This window comes from Spea bombifrons, chromosome 11 (genome assembly GCF_027358695.1).
Source record: "Spea bombifrons isolate aSpeBom1 chromosome 11, aSpeBom1.2.pri, whole genome shotgun sequence".
Classification (NCBI taxonomy): domain Eukaryota; kingdom Metazoa; phylum Chordata; class Amphibia; order Anura; family Pelobatidae; genus Spea; species Spea bombifrons.
Genome location: NC_071097.1, coordinates 25,833,803 through 25,850,667, shown reverse-complemented (window position 1 = coordinate 25,850,667; position 16,865 = coordinate 25,833,803). Strand labels below are relative to the sequence as shown.

At 37.9% G+C, this 16,865-nt stretch overlaps 1 protein-coding gene across 1 annotated transcript; it reads left to right on the top strand.

Annotated features, from left to right (window-relative positions):
• Positions 1-1,657: 1,657 nt before the first annotated feature.
• Positions 1,658-16,060, top strand: GLRX3 (glutaredoxin 3). Its single transcript, XM_053450433.1, has 11 exons — positions 1,658-1,801; positions 5,111-5,219; positions 7,644-7,718; positions 8,852-9,053; positions 10,748-10,920; positions 11,017-11,078; positions 12,431-12,488; positions 12,569-12,621; positions 13,055-13,094; positions 13,669-13,761; positions 15,778-16,060. The coding sequence occupies exons 1-11, from the start codon at positions 1,737-1,739 to the stop codon at positions 15,823-15,825; spliced, it is 978 nt and encodes a 325-aa protein (XP_053306408.1). The 5' UTR covers positions 1,658-1,736; the 3' UTR covers positions 15,826-16,060.
• Positions 16,061-16,865: the final 805 nt, after the last annotated feature.

The following is a 16,865-nucleotide window of genomic DNA, read 5'->3' as shown; positions in this document are numbered from 1 at the left end:
TGAAGGATTGTGAAAACATCAAAATGACACAGTCTGCATAAAAAATGACCTTACTGCCTGGGTGATCCATCTGTATGGGAGAATTGTTCAGATGTACTTCACACTGTGCAGCGCTTGATCAATATTTGCTGCAAATCTGAAAAGGAAAGGGCTACAGTATGCTGTTATGAGTATTATCGTTTTACATGGAAATTAACTTTAGTCCAAAATAAAAAAACAACATAAAATTACTCACTGCAATCTACGAGAACATAATAGTTATGTAAATAGTAATATATGGAATACTGAAAGGTATTTCACAAAGTACTAATGGAGAGTTTATTTCAAGGAAGGAGAAAATGTTAGAACAAGAGACCATAGTCTAAAACTAGAGGGTTAGTTATGAAATGAAAGAAAGTTTTACTTTGGTAAAAAAAAGGGATGGTGGATTAACAGCAGATGTGGTAGAGGCTAATACTGTAAGGGAATTTAAACATGCATGGGACAGGAATAAAGCTATCCTGTGACAAGCGCTGATTGAGATCTGAGTCTTTACATGAGGAAGAATGGGCAGACCTGATGACCCGAATGATTTTTATCTGCTGTCAGATTCCTTATTAAGTATATTTTACAGTTAAATTAGGGTGATTTAAACTTTTGGGGCATTCGGTTAGAGACAACTAATTTGGTTAGCTGAACAAAACTTAGTGGATTACTTTTGGTTACAAAACAATTTAGACACATAGTATACAACACAGTTTGCAAAAATAAACAAGGAGAAACACAGAAAAACCTAATTATACAAAACACATATAGGTCATCTGCGGGAACCTCAATGTCTTCGCTGGGTAGGATTGTTATCGGTGGTTACAAATCCATAGAAAGTTCCAGAAGTTCTCTATGAAAAACAGTCAATTATATCCCCCGGTGAGATGTTTCACCCCTCCAGTGTCACAGAGAGACACCCCAAGCCTAGATCTTAGTATAAGACACATATTGACTACATATCTTCACATACGTCTAAGATTGACGGATCCCATTGCATGCTCAAGATGACCCAAACCCAGAGTAGAAGACATCAACCCAAATTTTATATTATAGGGACTAATGGTGACTGAACCGGAGTGAAGTTATGGCAGAGCTCTGGTTTGTAGAAGGTGTCGGTCAGTCTGTGTGGCTTAAGAGGACGAATTGTTGGCTGCAAAACACATCAGGCGAGAGTAACCCTTCCAACACCAATCCCCTGTGTTAGGCCAATGCAGGCTCTGCATGACACATACATTTACACATTCCACACACTGCAGGGCAGCACTTTACCTGAGCCCCTTACCAACATGTGAAAATTATACATGTCTTGGAAAACACGGCCAATGTGGTCTTCCTGCCAAAGAGGGACTGCTTCTTTTTCAGTTGGACACTTGGGAGTTATGCAATCCCAGTAAACATATAAACCAAATTTAAATTACTTTTTAGCTCGCTACAGAATCAGAACGCCGCACTATGCAAATTCTATTATTCTGTTACTTTATAACGTTAGGAAAATGTTGAAATCAATGTATCTTCGTGCACCGTGTGCTCATGTGCCACAGTTACTTCTTACAGCGTCTAATTCAACGTGCGTGCTGAGGTAATCCTCTTCTCTGCATTCGATTGGATAAGCCTGGATTCGGGGCGGATTCGCACGACTGTGCCACGCTTCGATTGCTCGAGGCTCATTGGCTTCTCGGCATTCGTTTTTTTAGCCTTGTCCGGGCAACATGGCGGCTGTGTTGGATGCTGGTTCTGCATTGCAGTTTGAGGAGCTGCTTCAGAAAAGTGAGAAGTACGTGTCACGTTAAGCGTATCAGATATTTATATCTTCCACTACCGTAGCAGGTATCTGGTGGTTATACGGCCATGCAATAGGTGCTTGTCACTGTGATGTAAGGCTGGTATGTACAGTCATGTGCTACAGGCCCCTTATTACACATCCATCGGTTACGTGACGTCATTACACCAGTTGGTTATGTAACAGGCCTTATTTTGAATAGGGCGTGGGTGAAATCCTGACACATCGTAGATAAATGCTACTTGCCAATGACTTTATACGTACAAATACGGGTCCATAGGGTCAATTATGAGCAAATGTGTTCAAACTGTTATATATGGAACAGCAGGAGCCTTCTATTGGTTTCCAATGGCATCTCTTAAAACGTTTCTTTATATATATTGTATATTTATCTATATATATTTCTATATATATATATGTATAGAGAGGGAGAGAGAGAGATTTTTTTGACAGCTATTCATCTGATTTTTGTGACTTTTTTTATAACCTTTTTTTTTTTTTACCTCCATCGAATTGCCCTTTGTTATAGGTTCATTAATAGGATTAGTTCGCATTTCAGCATAATATATTCACTCCGTGGTATTTTAGCATCTAAAGCCACGACGGCCATTGGTTTTACCATCTATTAAATTACAAAAATAACTTTTTTCAATCAATTAATCGTGTTGTAAGCTTAATCGCATTACTGTCTTACCTGAACAATGCGTGATATTTTTGTGAACTTGTCTGTTGCATAATATTAATAACTTATTTATTCCAATAAAGTAAAATCTTTAGACAACCTAGATAAGTTTTTATTTTTGAACATTTTGCATCCAAACACATATCGCTGATTGTCATGTATTACTGGTGCCAGAGAATTATAGCAGTTATAGCACCATGGACAGCTGCCTCAGAAACGTGTTTCATCCTTCGTAACACGTAACTAATATTACTGATCCCTACCTATATAACATTTAAAGAGTGTGTTTTCAAATCAGACCCACCAGTGATTTAGTATCAATACCTAATGGAAACACCACAATAATTATTATTTTAAAACTACACAAAACAATTTACATGCCAAATGTCACAATATCTTTTTTATTTTAAACAATGCTCCACTTCTCTGCTTATCGGGTATAGCCAAAATCACCTCACCAGCCCTTGTAACAATACACATGTCATAATCCTCAAGCTCATCATAGTAGAGAAGTAAAAAATTCAAAAGATCGCCTATAATTATACAGTATTCTAATAATAATAGCACTCCCCTAAAAGCGGAGGGTCAGCGTCACCCCCATTCTCCCAGAATGTAAATGCACACAGGGAGAGATGTTTTGCCCCAACTGCGCCACCCAGCAATCATCAGTAACGATGTATCTTCAATATGATAAAGCTCTCATAGGTGGGCTAATTTACTCATGGTGGGGGCATTTATATAAACATGCAACAACTCAATAGCATATGCGATCTCTCTTGTCGGTCTGCATTGGTACTGGATCTGTGACTCCTACAGGTGCCACTGGTGGTCTGTCTGTGACAAGAAGGAATAAAATCACCCAACTGGTTTTGTCAGGCTACATCAATAACTTTTTTCCAAGGGATATTCATTGTGTCACAGGTGGACCAGTAACCTATATAGTGCTAGTGTCATCTACAGGTTTTGGCAGTGCCAAGAGTCAGCGATCTAGTGAGGTGATATTTTATAGATCCAGACATGTTGCTGAAATGCCAGGCTCCAGAGTTCTAAGTTGAGTTTTTTCAATGTCTATCTACCATATATATCTGTCGCTATGATTTTTTTTTAAACATGCCCCCTAGTTTGTTTTAAATTCAGAGTGGACACCGGGAGTATTTTTGTTTGCGGTGACTACAATAATATGTTGAAACCTGTCACTTTGGAAATAACACTTGTAACTACTTCTCTTCCGATGCTATTGCCCTTGTGACCCGCGTTCTTATTGCATGATTTACTTGTTTGATTGGAGTTCTTTGTAAAATGTGGGTAGCAGCAGTGTGGGAAATAGAAAGGTACTGTTCTTGCTGTGTACAGGTCACTGCCCACCTACAATAGTATAATGCAACAAGCATAAACCTGTGACGCGCTGACCTCTTTTTCTTTGAGTTCAACTATAAAATACCTATAATCAGAGAGCCAAATACTTTGTCTAGTGGGGTTTTTTCCAACTCAAGTTAACTATTTTTAAGCTCAAAACTGCATTAAACTGTAATCCCAATGCTGAAAAAATCTTCCAAGATATTATTAGATTTTCAGGGAACTATAGCATTTCATTACATTTGTTTATATAGCACCAGCGGATTCCATAGCTTTGTTACAATAGAGTCAGTAAAATAGTTAAAAATCACACAATAGCAAACTGGCACAAAAGGAGAATGGGGCCCTCCTCTTGGGAGCTTACAATCTATGATTGTCATATGGCACAAAAGCAGACTTTCATAGGAAGTTACAAGTTACAGAAAGGAGGCGTTCTGACTTTCTGTGCTGCTCTTATTTAATTAAATCGTTATAGGATAGAATATAATGACCAATATAATAAGGTCTATTTGCTTAACATGCCAGATAGTGTAAGGTTTTGTCCCGGTGGAACAGCACCGTGATAGATCCATAGAATTGTTTTTGGCTATTAGCTTGTTCTGGAAAGTATAGATGTATAAATTTAAGTCGATTATGGTTTGCGGTGGAAATGCACGCAAATGGTTTGCCGTGTGCTTCTGCTAGGATTTATTTCTATTTTTTAAAAATATGCCAGATACCCAGATTGCCACATGGCTATTCATTTATATCCCATAGCCTTGATGCATAGACCTCTTTCAGATCCACTTAATAGGGCTCGTATACAAGAAAACATATATTGTGTAGTGTAGGGACACACTTGCTATACATTCACAAGGGATGACTGAAAAAGCTCTTCAATCAATCTCCACACTGCTGAGTAAAAGGAGAGAATGATAATAGCTCGGTACTAGAAGGACTTTACAACAACAACAAAAAGTATAAAAAATTAAGTAAGCTCCATACAACTTATGAAAATGAAACCACACTACCTCATCAGCAGTACATAATCCAACAGTGCAATTGGTGGTCCTCCCAGGTGGGTTCATGTTTTATAGCCAGCTGGGGGTAGGAACAGGCTTTCCTCAGTAAGCTTCTGTACTGTAGAGCAGCAAGATTGATTTCTAAATAAAATGGATGCTTCACAAAAAGATATAGTATAATGTAATATAAAGTATTTCTTTTGTGATTGAATATTCTGCAAATGATTTCTGAGATTTGGTTGAATCCTTTTTTTTTCTTTTCAGATCACTTTTAGTTGTACATTTTTGGGCACCATGGGCTCCACAATGCTCCCAAATGAATGATGTTATGGTTGAATTGGCCAAGGACCAGCCTCAAGTTACGTTTGTAAAGGTATACAGGCTTATGTTCATTTTGTATTACATAAGTTATAACACCAGAATCATCTTGAAATTCTGAGGACTGTTGTAGTTTGACTGTAGTTTGTTGTGAGAACAGTTGCCATATATTACTCTAAATCCACATTTAGTTTCATTGAAGTGTTCATGTTTATATAAGCCAACTTATTATTTACATACATTAATAATTTATATGTATGTATACACACGCACATAAAAGGCTTGTCTCTGTCATAACCCTGTCACTCTGGGCAAGAATTCACACCAAAGCTTTGCCTGATACCGTTCTTGGCGCGGGAGGAGAGTGGCTTCCAGGTAACGTTATGTGCAAGGAGGAAAATGCAAATCAATTTATAACTTATTTGAAATGCGTTATTCTGGTTTTGATTGTTTTTCTGCCTCTCACTGTTCAAATAAATTATAGACTGACCATGTCTTTGTCAGTGGGAAAACGTACACAATCAGCAGGGGATCAAATATTTTTTTTCCTTCACTGTATATATGAGAGAGAAACTAGTGCTGCTTTACAAGAGTTGGCGAAAACAGTGTTCTGTTTGCCTTTACTAGGATTGTGGTACTGTTCAGTATAATCCAGGGGTTGACAAATTTGGTTTGGATCAAGGAGCCAGCCAAAAAAGTTAGGAGCCAGCTTTTTGTTTTTCTTCCCCAATCATGTGTTATTTTACGCGCGCCCAGGATTTGTCGAGCCTTCCCATACACTAACATATGTTTACGCACTCTTAACACCTTACAGTAACACACACACACTAACATTCTACACTCATGTACACACATGCTAACACTACACTTATACACACTAACACTATATGCTGACATACACACTATTAAGGTACAGTAATAATAAACAACGTAAACAACACCATACACGCTAGCACTGCACTCTCATACACATACACACATACTGGGTAACACTATGCATATATAAAGTTACACACTCTAACACTATGGACACATACACACTGAATCTGGCACTATAATACAGTAGATATAGTGAATCTGGAACTATACATTTACACACATACACATTAATACTACAATATTCACAGACTGACACTACAGTATACACATACACACACTGACTCCAGCACTTTACATATATAACAGCCACGTCATTGGTCCGCCATCGTGAATCCGGTACCCTATGCTTTCCTGCAGGGGTTTGGTGAGGCGAGTGCCCGTGAGGCATCCAGCAGGGCCACTTAACATGCATTACATGACCCCACTCAGAGCCTCATGGCACCTGCTTCACCCTGCACCCACAGGAAAGCATAGGGTGCCGGATTCATGAAACACTGGGCGCCCGGGTTAAGTCGAGCCCTGTTATAATTCTTTGACACTTCAAGTGGCCCTGTCATCAAAAAAAGCGAGTCTATTGCAGGTAAATAACATTGTGCTAGTGGAATACCTGGGAAATGTGTGCACAATAAATTCTTAGCTGAACGCCCATCCGGCATCCTTGTTTTTATATAATAGTGTATTTAGATAATAGTGTGTGCTTTAATAAGAAATGTCAGATGCTGTTTTTTTCAATTTTATATTGTATATTCAATATTATGTTTATTATTGTAGGATATATAAGTTATCTTTGTTAAATGAAAAACCCTACAAACAACATATGGCCAGAACGCACAGTGTGAATATAGTTACTTGAGGTGCAGCTTCATCCGAAACCCATACGAAAATCCTTACATAAATCCTCATTGCCGGCGATCCTCGACTGGCTAATTTCCAATGTCTGCTTTCATTTGTCTTTAATAATTGCCCAGCGTTACTGCTCGTTGCTCTAACAAGACCGTTGTTTGATATCCAGTTGCCGTGCAAGGGTTAAGCGTAAAATTTACCAGACGTCAATAGTTTATTGAAGAAATACTTTTTTCCTTTTTTTTTTTTTTTTTTTTTTTTGCTTCATAATTTGCAGAGAGCCGCAAATGTCAGCCTTGATGTACTGCCTCTCGAAATTAGTCAATAGAGCAAACAGCTAGAATTGCTGTGGGCAGGAAATGCGCTCTGTAATCATGACATAACCGGGGTCAGTGATTTATGGATTTCAATATAGTAGTAGCTGCATATGATTGAAAATTTACTAGGTCACTAGTGCACCAAAAAATTTTATTCGCAGCCTCCGGGCATCTTTTGAAATGTGCAACAAAATAAGAACCCTTGAACCTGTTTTGTCATAGTGCAAGCTCGGTGGATGACAGGGCAGCCCAGCGAGTCTCATTTAAATGCAAATGACTTGCAAACTTTTGCATTCGACTCCTTTTAAACATGCCAAGTATCCCTGGGAGGCTTTCATAAACATAAGCCATAAAAGAGGACATGAAAATAAAATCACTGAAACATTGCGTTTTTCTACCCCCCCCCCCCTTATTTTGTTATTTTTTTATTTATTTTGTAGCTTGAAGCAGAAGCCGTTCCAGAAGTGTCAGAAAAGTACAAAATTACCTCGGTGCCAACCTTTTTGTTTTTTAAGGTAAGGAAAATACTTTTCTTGGCATATTGCTATATTCGCTAGCCAGCATGTATTTCACCTACAGGTAGGTGTTTGTTACAATATGCGTGTGGCCGCAAATGATTTTAGTTGCTGGGCTACTTTACTTTAGCGGTGCAGCATCAAGTTCCATTACTAAGGCATTTATAGCGTTGAAATAGATTGTAAGCTCTAGGGAGCCAAACTCATCAGAGTTTCTCTCCTTAAGTTTTTCACGGGTATTTATTTTGCGTCATTTATTAGTTCCCTTATAAATGTTAGCCATTCACATGGTGCTGTAATGCTTGGAGTTTTCCTGATTTAACATTAATTGGTCTCATTATGTTGAGTTGTGCAGCATATTCCAGGTACATGTTTATTGACCTGATCATGCGACATACACCCATGATGCACGGAGAAAAGCCGTGACTGATAGGAACCGGGATTTTTAATGGCTCTATTTCTCCCTCTAATGGCCACGTCAGTGGATTATTCTTTTTGTTACAATAGTATTTTTTTTTCTTCTTCTTAAAGTGTCTTTCTAACATTCCAGTTGGCAAAATAACACGTTTGCATTCTTACCTTCGTGTGACTAAAACCTCTTTAGATAAAACGTTACAAACCACTTTGCATTATAAAAAATGGATAAAAAAACAGCATAACTGTGTTATATGTTGACATATATGTGTTATTCCAATGCTCCAGTCTGTGATCAGACAGATGTTTTTCAACTGACACAGCGTCAGTAAAGATGTACAAAGTAAAAAAAACAAACTAGTAAATTCTGCTGTCAACACAACATGTGAAACATGTACTCGGGTGTGAGGAGAACGGATCCGGTGAAGGTTATTTTTGATTGGAGGACATATAGAGGAGAGACTCTGTAAATAGTACATTACATAGTTGCTCAGGGGATTCAAGACAAACACGTGTCAAGTTGGGAAAATCTCCCAAGTTTCAACGTAGTAACTTTACACCTCGCCTAACTTCACACTATGATTTTACCACTCTCTAATACAATAATCTCAAGCTTTTTGTCAGTGACGGGCTGCAATAACTGTGCAGTCGTGTGTGTGTGTGTGTATATATGTGTTACTTTTGATGTATGCAATAGTGTGGTGTGCTTCTCATTTCAGAATTCCCAGAAGATTGACAGACTAGATGGAGCACATGCTCCCGAGCTGACCAAGCGTGTCCAGCGGTATGCCTCAAGTACATCTTTCCCACCAGCCCCAAACAATACCCCCAAAGAAGACCTCAACGTTAGGCTGAAGAAGCTCATTAATGCAGCTCCTTGTATGTTGTTCATGAAAGGTTCTGCCCAGGAGCCCAGATGCGGTATGTTATGTTTTCTACTTAACCAGCGCATCAGCAAACTGCTTAGGGTCACTTCAGTTGGAATGCCAAATGTGCATGTGTGTAGGGGGTCTCTGAGACCCCCCAGGAATCTCATGTCAGCCAGAGCTGGCTTATTGTGAGAATCCATAAAGTATTTCTCCTAAATAACTGGTGAGTCATGCTATGCATTTTCATGCAAAAAAAGGTAAAATATAACATGAAACTAAGCTATTATATGCATTAACATGCAAAATGAGGGTTTAGTTGTACCGATCAGTGAATTCCCATTATCTTATGTGTCACCTTAACCTAGTAAAATATTCTTTGGTTTCCTCTCACAGCAACTAAGCTGCCGTGAGATAGACCGCTTGTAGGGCTAAGCAGAGCGATGTTGTGAGATTCACCCAGTTAAATTGGGATGTCTCCTACTTGAGCCAGACCAAGCTGGCCCTCCAGTTATATCATTAAACATACTGAGATAAGAGTGATTGTTCCAGAGTTGTTTGTACAACAACTTGTCTCATAACCTGATAGTGTTCTGTGGGAACATAGCTTTGTCTGCTTGGATAGAGAGTCCATTCGTTCTTCCATGATGTAAAGCGCTGGGAACACAAAATAGATTGTAGTTGCTGTGCTATAATACCAATAGGAATCCGAAAGGATAAGTGCTTTTTGAATTTATTTGAAACTTGTTCTTATCATGCAAAAATATCTTGAGTTACGATTAGCTCTATCATGTTGGGTAAAGATATTTAGTTTCATGCTTTTCTGTTTTGTTTTTAGCCTGACATGTGCTTATGGAAATATTTTACCTAAAAGCATAGAATTGTGTGTTAATTTTTTTATGATTTTAGCGCAGACTTAAAGCAGTGATACAGTTTTATCCCACCGCGTAACATTTATGCCTGGCCACGTTAACCCTTAAAAAATGAAATACAAGCCATCAATCTTTCCAGTCTTCATCTTGTAGCCTACAGCTCAAACAAAGCTTTCTGGTGGGGGAAGTCCAGTAAAAATGATTGAATGTATTGGAAACAGAATAACCAAAAGCAATCAGCCTTTAGCTATTTACTAATGAACTCCCAGATGGATGAGACATTTCAAAATCAGTGTTTTACTCCGGGCTGTACATGAACTTAACACTTCAGTTACAGCATAAAATAAATAAACTCATACCTCGATTGGATGCAGATCATGGAATCACCACAACTTCGCTGCAAGGAAAAACCATATTTCAGAGGCTTATATATGAACAGAGGTCATATAAAGGCTATTCACATACTGTAGGTTGTAAATATTGTTCTACTTATGCAAGGTGACCTTGTTTTCCTTTTATTTTTTTTTTTTTTTATTATAACCAGTGGTCAGTATCGTACTGGAACTGTTGAGATTCCCCAAGTTATATATTTTTCCGCTTAGAATAGTACTGTATTTATTTCATCAAAATCTGCTGATAGGCATTTTTAAAGTGTGATCATGGTATGCATAATTTATTTGCATTAAAATAAACCATAAATGTGTTTCATGCGCTCAGCCTGCTGGGAAAGAAGTATTCTCGTGATTGGGATTATTTAGGAAAATTGGTACACGTGCAATGCACTAAATCTGAAAGATAATCTCACCAAACGGTGTATTTAAGATGCATGTTTGTACATTACGGAAACTGTACTGAAACATGATTTGTTGTCTTACAGGATTTAGCAGGCAAATCGTGGATATCCTTAACAGGCACAAGGTCCAGTTTAGCAGTTTTGATATATTGTCCGATGATGAAGTACGCCAGGGGCTCAAAACATTTTCCAACTGGCCCACCTATCCTCAGTTGTATGTCAGTGGTGAGCTGATCGGAGGACTGGACATTGTAAAAGTGAGTTGGGGGCTGGGGTTTGGAAATCGGATGCTCTCTGCCGAACTTCGGGGTATCCCTGACAAACAGATCCATGTTGTGTAATGTCTTTTACAGGAACTTGTGGAGTCTGGGGAGTTGGACAAAATTTGTCCCAAGGCCCAAAACCTAGAAGACAGGTATGGATTTATATTTTATCTAGTGTATTTTTGTGCGTATGCTAAATATCTAATGTCTAACTTTTGTATAGTTATGTGTTTGCTGAAACTATTTATGATTGTGTGCAATTATAGTATGTCATCAGAATTGATCTAAAAGTTATGTTTCCACTGTGATTGCTCTACATATTCCCCCAAAACTGCACTTGTCTCTGTGTATTGAGCAGTGTTGACAGTTAATTCATATTAAAAGTGGTTTCTGGCTATTTTAGCATGCTGCATATAAGTGATAACACTCAACAAAAATGGTTGCTCTGCAAGTGTTAATTTATTAATGACATTGCAATGGTGGTGTATTACCATACATAACACTGTTATTTGGATTTCCAAAACTGCAAAACACCAAAAAGAATAATTGCTTACCAGTAGCAGATCAAGTCAAAAACTGATATATAAATGAACTAAAATATAAATGAAGCAAGTGGGTGCAGGAGGGCAAATGCCTGGGGCAAAAAGATGTTTCTGCACAGACCAACCTTATCCTCTTGCTAAAGTCTTTTTTGCTGAATAGTCAGACAGTGACTTATTTTGCCCCAGGCATTTGCCCCTCTGCATCCCCTTTCTGCCTCTGTTAAGTATTTATTCTTTGTCATTTTGTAGCTGACTGGTCTGGGTTTGGCTTTTCATAATTCCTAATTCCTCCAAACTCTCGGATTAGCAATTTACCTTCTAAAGCAGGGGTGTCCAAGTTTTTTCTGCAGTGGGCCGCTTCATCAGAATTGTATACGTGCGAGGGCCGCACTAATTTTTCACTGTGAGAAAATATGGCCTTTAATAAAATATGCAGATTAAAATAAAGTAAATAACACAAAACCTTTACTTTTCCTCTCACTGATTTCTGGGCCTAGAATGTTTTGTGACTGCAAATTCAGGACTCAGGATAATTAAAAATGAAATAGTTCTATTTATTCTAGGGATGCACCAAAATGAAAATTCTGGACCAAAACATTCACGGTTCACTTAGCCAAAACCGAAAATGACCCCCCACCTTTACAATAATAATAAAAACTCAAATTTTTAATAAAAGTAGGTAACACACCACAATTGGACAAAAAAAATTAGCAATATGACTTGGCATGATAGGACTGTGATTGCTGTTAAAACAAGTATGATAATGGCAGTATGTTGATTGAGCTAAGAAAACAAAACACAATACAATTCTTCTGACTATGAAAACTAAAAATGACAATATTAAACAAAATATTCAAAGTGATAACGGTAATATAAAACTGGTGGAATTCCCCCTTTAATTTTGCTGTTTGCCTTGCCTTATACTCAACTAACAAATATTCACACATTTTGTTTTATGGCAGACTCAAGGCACTTATAAATAAAGCTCCCGTTATTCTCTTTATGAAAGGGAACAAGCAGGTATGTATATGGCCTCCACGGAACAAACCATACAATGTTTAATGTCATTAGAAATAATTGTGGCATTTCTTTTTTGTTAGATGGCAAAATGTGGATTTAGCAGGCAGATTCTAGAAATACTGAACAACGCGGGGTGAGTACAGTGTTGCATTTATATTAGACTTCACATTTTATTTGCGTAACATAAGTGATACGCTTTCCTTGCCGGTTGTTCATATACGAGGTCTAGTTTTGTGTATTGATAAAATGTCATTGTTGTCTCCTGGAGTTATTTGTCATTGTGGTTGTGGTGTAGCTACTTATTCAGTACTTTCTTCATTTTTTCCATTTTCTTTGTTAAAGCTCAGTTATATAGGAAAGCAGCCAATTCAATTAACGCTTGGCTTCTGTCAAGTGAAATATTTTGTAATAGTGCCTATAACCTTCACTTGAATGCATGCGCTTGAATTTGCCAGTAGAGAAGAATATACAATTGTTTATTATGTGTGTGTTTATAAAAAATGACTCCATCATTCATTTTTTTGTTTTTATCTATCTTTTTACTATTTTGCTTTATCTTTTTTCAGTGTTGAATATGAAACTTTTGATATTCTGGAGGATGAAGAAGTAAGTCAGATATAAATGGCGGTAATGGTTAAATGTGGAAGTAAACCTTATAAAGGTGCCTTTAGCATTTAGCTTAACATTTAACCCCTTAACGTCCATTGACGTCACACAAAAACGATCAGGTGACGACCAATGACGTGCCTGATACGTCATTTCATTAAACAAACTTAGAAAGTGATCCAAGATCACTTTCTTTGCTTAAACAGTGTTGCTGTAATACCTCGATGTTGAGGCATTCAGCAACACCCAGATCGGCATTAGGGGCCGCGTCTGGCCCCTCCCCGGAGCGTTAACATCCGCCATACGCTGTATGGCCCATAAAAATTGCACACATTAAAGAAATGTTTTCCAGCTTCTATAACAACCAATCAGTACCTGCTTTTGTGTCCCGTGAGTTTTTCTGGCCAAAATTCTGAGTGGACACATCGTTACACGATGAAACATTATTTCTGGGAAGGGTTTAGGCAGTAGGAATGCTGTTATATTCAGTAGATTTTTCTTGTTGATTTTTACATTAGGTGAGCATATTTTTTTAAATATGACATCAGTATTTATTTTTCTTTTCCTTTTAAAGGTGCGACAAGGATTAAAGACCTACTCCAACTGGCCTACCTATCCTCAGCTTTACGTGAAAGGGGAACTGATTGGAGGCTTGGATATTGTCAAGGTAATTACAATTTTCCTTAGTATCATGTACTGCTGCTTCTTAACTGTAATCTTCTTCGAATAATATCTTGCAGGTTTGATTGATTAACCCACATTTACAAATATTTTCCCTTTCTTAAAATGTCCTACCCACCCTCTTAAAATAGTAACTAATTTGCTTTAGAAGCATCCTCTTTTTTTCTGCTTCTAATCACCAATAAATGTGGCCTTCAAAGCTGTGTGGGTTCTGATGTATCAAGGTGATTGATGGCAGTAGAGCTCGGAAGTTTTGTCTTGTGACAACCTCCAGCAACATCGTTTAGAGTAGGTAATGAAAGTGATAACGCCTTCACGAATGTTTACCAAGTAAACTCCGTTGTAGCTGTTAGTAATAAGATGTTAATTTTTTTGGTAATGTCATATAGATTTGGCCAAGGCGTAAGGCACATATAACTGATTGGACACCCGATTTGCACATCTGTGCACGTTCTAGGAAAATGGATTGCAGAATAGGGTAACACATTTTAGATTTGTTTTTAATATGCAACAAAAATTATTTAAAGAGGCACAAGTAGACTACGTAATGATCATAATATACTGTCCAAAGTTTGTAGCTGTGTCCTCTTGCCAAGCAATTGCCTTTGCAGACTGGTTATATATCTGTATCAGACAAGGTGATAATACGGTCTTCAGAAGATAAATGTCTGCTGCTCCACCACAGTACATAGTGTTTTGCTGGCCTCTGCAACTGTGAGAAGGTTAAGCAGAAAAGAGCACACAGAATTATTAACCAGCAGATGTTGGCTTGCTGCAAATCTCACACTTGTGATGTGAAACTGTTTTACATTGTGTTGCGCTTAGCAACAGATGGGCATATATTTGCCCATTCTTTGATTTAAGTGATATTGAAAAATGTGGATATTAGAGTGCGCAGAATAGGTCTTTTCTACGTGCATTTTATGTTCTCTCCACCCTTGACTTGACACCCTATTTCAAAATAGGTTCTTCAATGATATACTCAGTAGAATGTTTTAACCATTATTTTCTTGTTACTACACTTTTATGCCTTTGGCCTTGTGAGAAAACCTGAAAGGTTTGCAGCTTCAACACAGAGTATCACAGAATCTGGCAAGAGATCACGACGCATAACATTTTTTTTTTCACTGTAGGGATCAGCATTGCTAATGTTTCATGAAATTCATGCCCTTGTGAAACATTTTCGAGTGATTCCCATGAACTTTGAAGCCAAATGCATCTTTATTTTTGGCACTGTTTAATAAGATCCTTTTGGGAAACACCAAGCTCGCTGCTGTTGAAAACTTGAACGGTGTCACATTGTGCTAATGGGTTTTCAGTAGAGTTGTCTGAAAAGTGACTTTTTTATCTCTGTGATATGCATGTTATAAGAAACTCAAACATCTTTCCCCTCCCCACCCAGCTTTGTTAATCAGAGATGTCCTGGTGCACCTACATTCATGCTTCCGTGTCCTTATTTATTAAAGACAACTTTTGACATCATCAACACCTAGTAGAAGTGACTTTCACACCCTGACGAGTTATACGAAACAGCTTTACACCCTGGTTACTTTAATTGCTTTTTGAGGACAAACATATCCCATATGTATACGAGTGCCTCTCGGGTTTGCACTTGGGTTTAGCACTTAAGGGAGCAGTTATGCCTAGCATTTATTTATTCCACCCTTAGGATCGTTCAAGAAAACTGATTTAGGTGAGAAACATTGCTCGTTCGCTTGCCCAGTGGCTGCCATCTGTCAGTAACTCGGTTTCTGTGTTTGTCCTGCCATTTGGAGCTACGTTAATTAAAAATGCCCATTTCATGAACAAGATATCTTCAGGCATGATCAGACAGCTTTGCAGCTCTCATTGAGAAAATATAAATGTATTATTTTTTTAATAAGATATTGAGGTAAGAAGAAAAACATCGCTTACCGGACAGAAACATTTTTGTAGACGTCATGTATTTAGAACTTCAATTCTGTAAAAATATGTTATTAACAATATCTGGCCCTTTCCACAGGAATTAAAAGAGAATGGTGAGCTGACTACTGTTCTAAAAGGTGAATAGTACCGATATGGAGAAACTCAAAGGGACCTGACCCCCGCAAAACCCCAAGAAATTATACTACGTTAGTCCAACTCTCTGGCATCAAACATGGACTTTTATTGTTAATTGTAGGCTGTTCTACATTATCTTCCGGATACCATTGAATTGGCAAGGAAAACTGTTCCCAGGTGTTCTTGTGGAATCAAAATATGTTAAAATCCTTAGAGTTTTAATTTAATAAATATTGTCACAATCACTCGTTTGATTTATTAACCGTGCAAGATGTTGAAACACAGACAATTGTTGATATTTTTAAAATAGACCTGTCAAACCACACCAATCGCTATATATAAATGTGTCCTGACCACAATACGAAAATGGTTAAATGACATCTCACCAATTTAATTATGCTTTAACATGGTCAACAGAGCAGTTCCAGCTGGAAAAATTAAAATATTTGTACACATGGGTATACATGCACTTGGTGTGCTAATTTAATGCTATTGTCAACTTTCACTGTCCCCTATTTTAATAGCACTACAGAATCTGCTTACGCTCTATAAATAAAGGGTAGTAGGTCTGTTGAAATGTAGAATTTGACAGCAGGTCTTCAAGATATCCGTATGCCTAGAAGGGTGCATGAATTCAACAATATGAACCCTGCTAGGCTCCTTCAGTTACTCAAACTTGTAGGTCAGGTGCTATACCATGAGGATGCAAAAAACTAACGAGTTCTAATTCCTCAAAACAGGTTTCACTTATGCAACACAAATAATGAAAAGTAACCCCTATGCTCTCCTGGAACCTGATTCACTTTTTACTCCAGTCTGCTAGGATGGGCAGCTCAGCCAGGGAGGTCAGTGGCCTCCAATATCGTAAGTGCAGCCTACGCCTGATATGTGCAGCTGAAGGCTGCAATTTTACTGGTGATTTTAAATGCTAAGTTCTGTCATTTTATGTATGCTACCCCTTTGATTGAAGCCACTATGTCCAGACACCTATTAAGGCACTAGAAACCTCCAAAGTACTGTACTCCTAGAACCTGGACTAGATCAAGAATT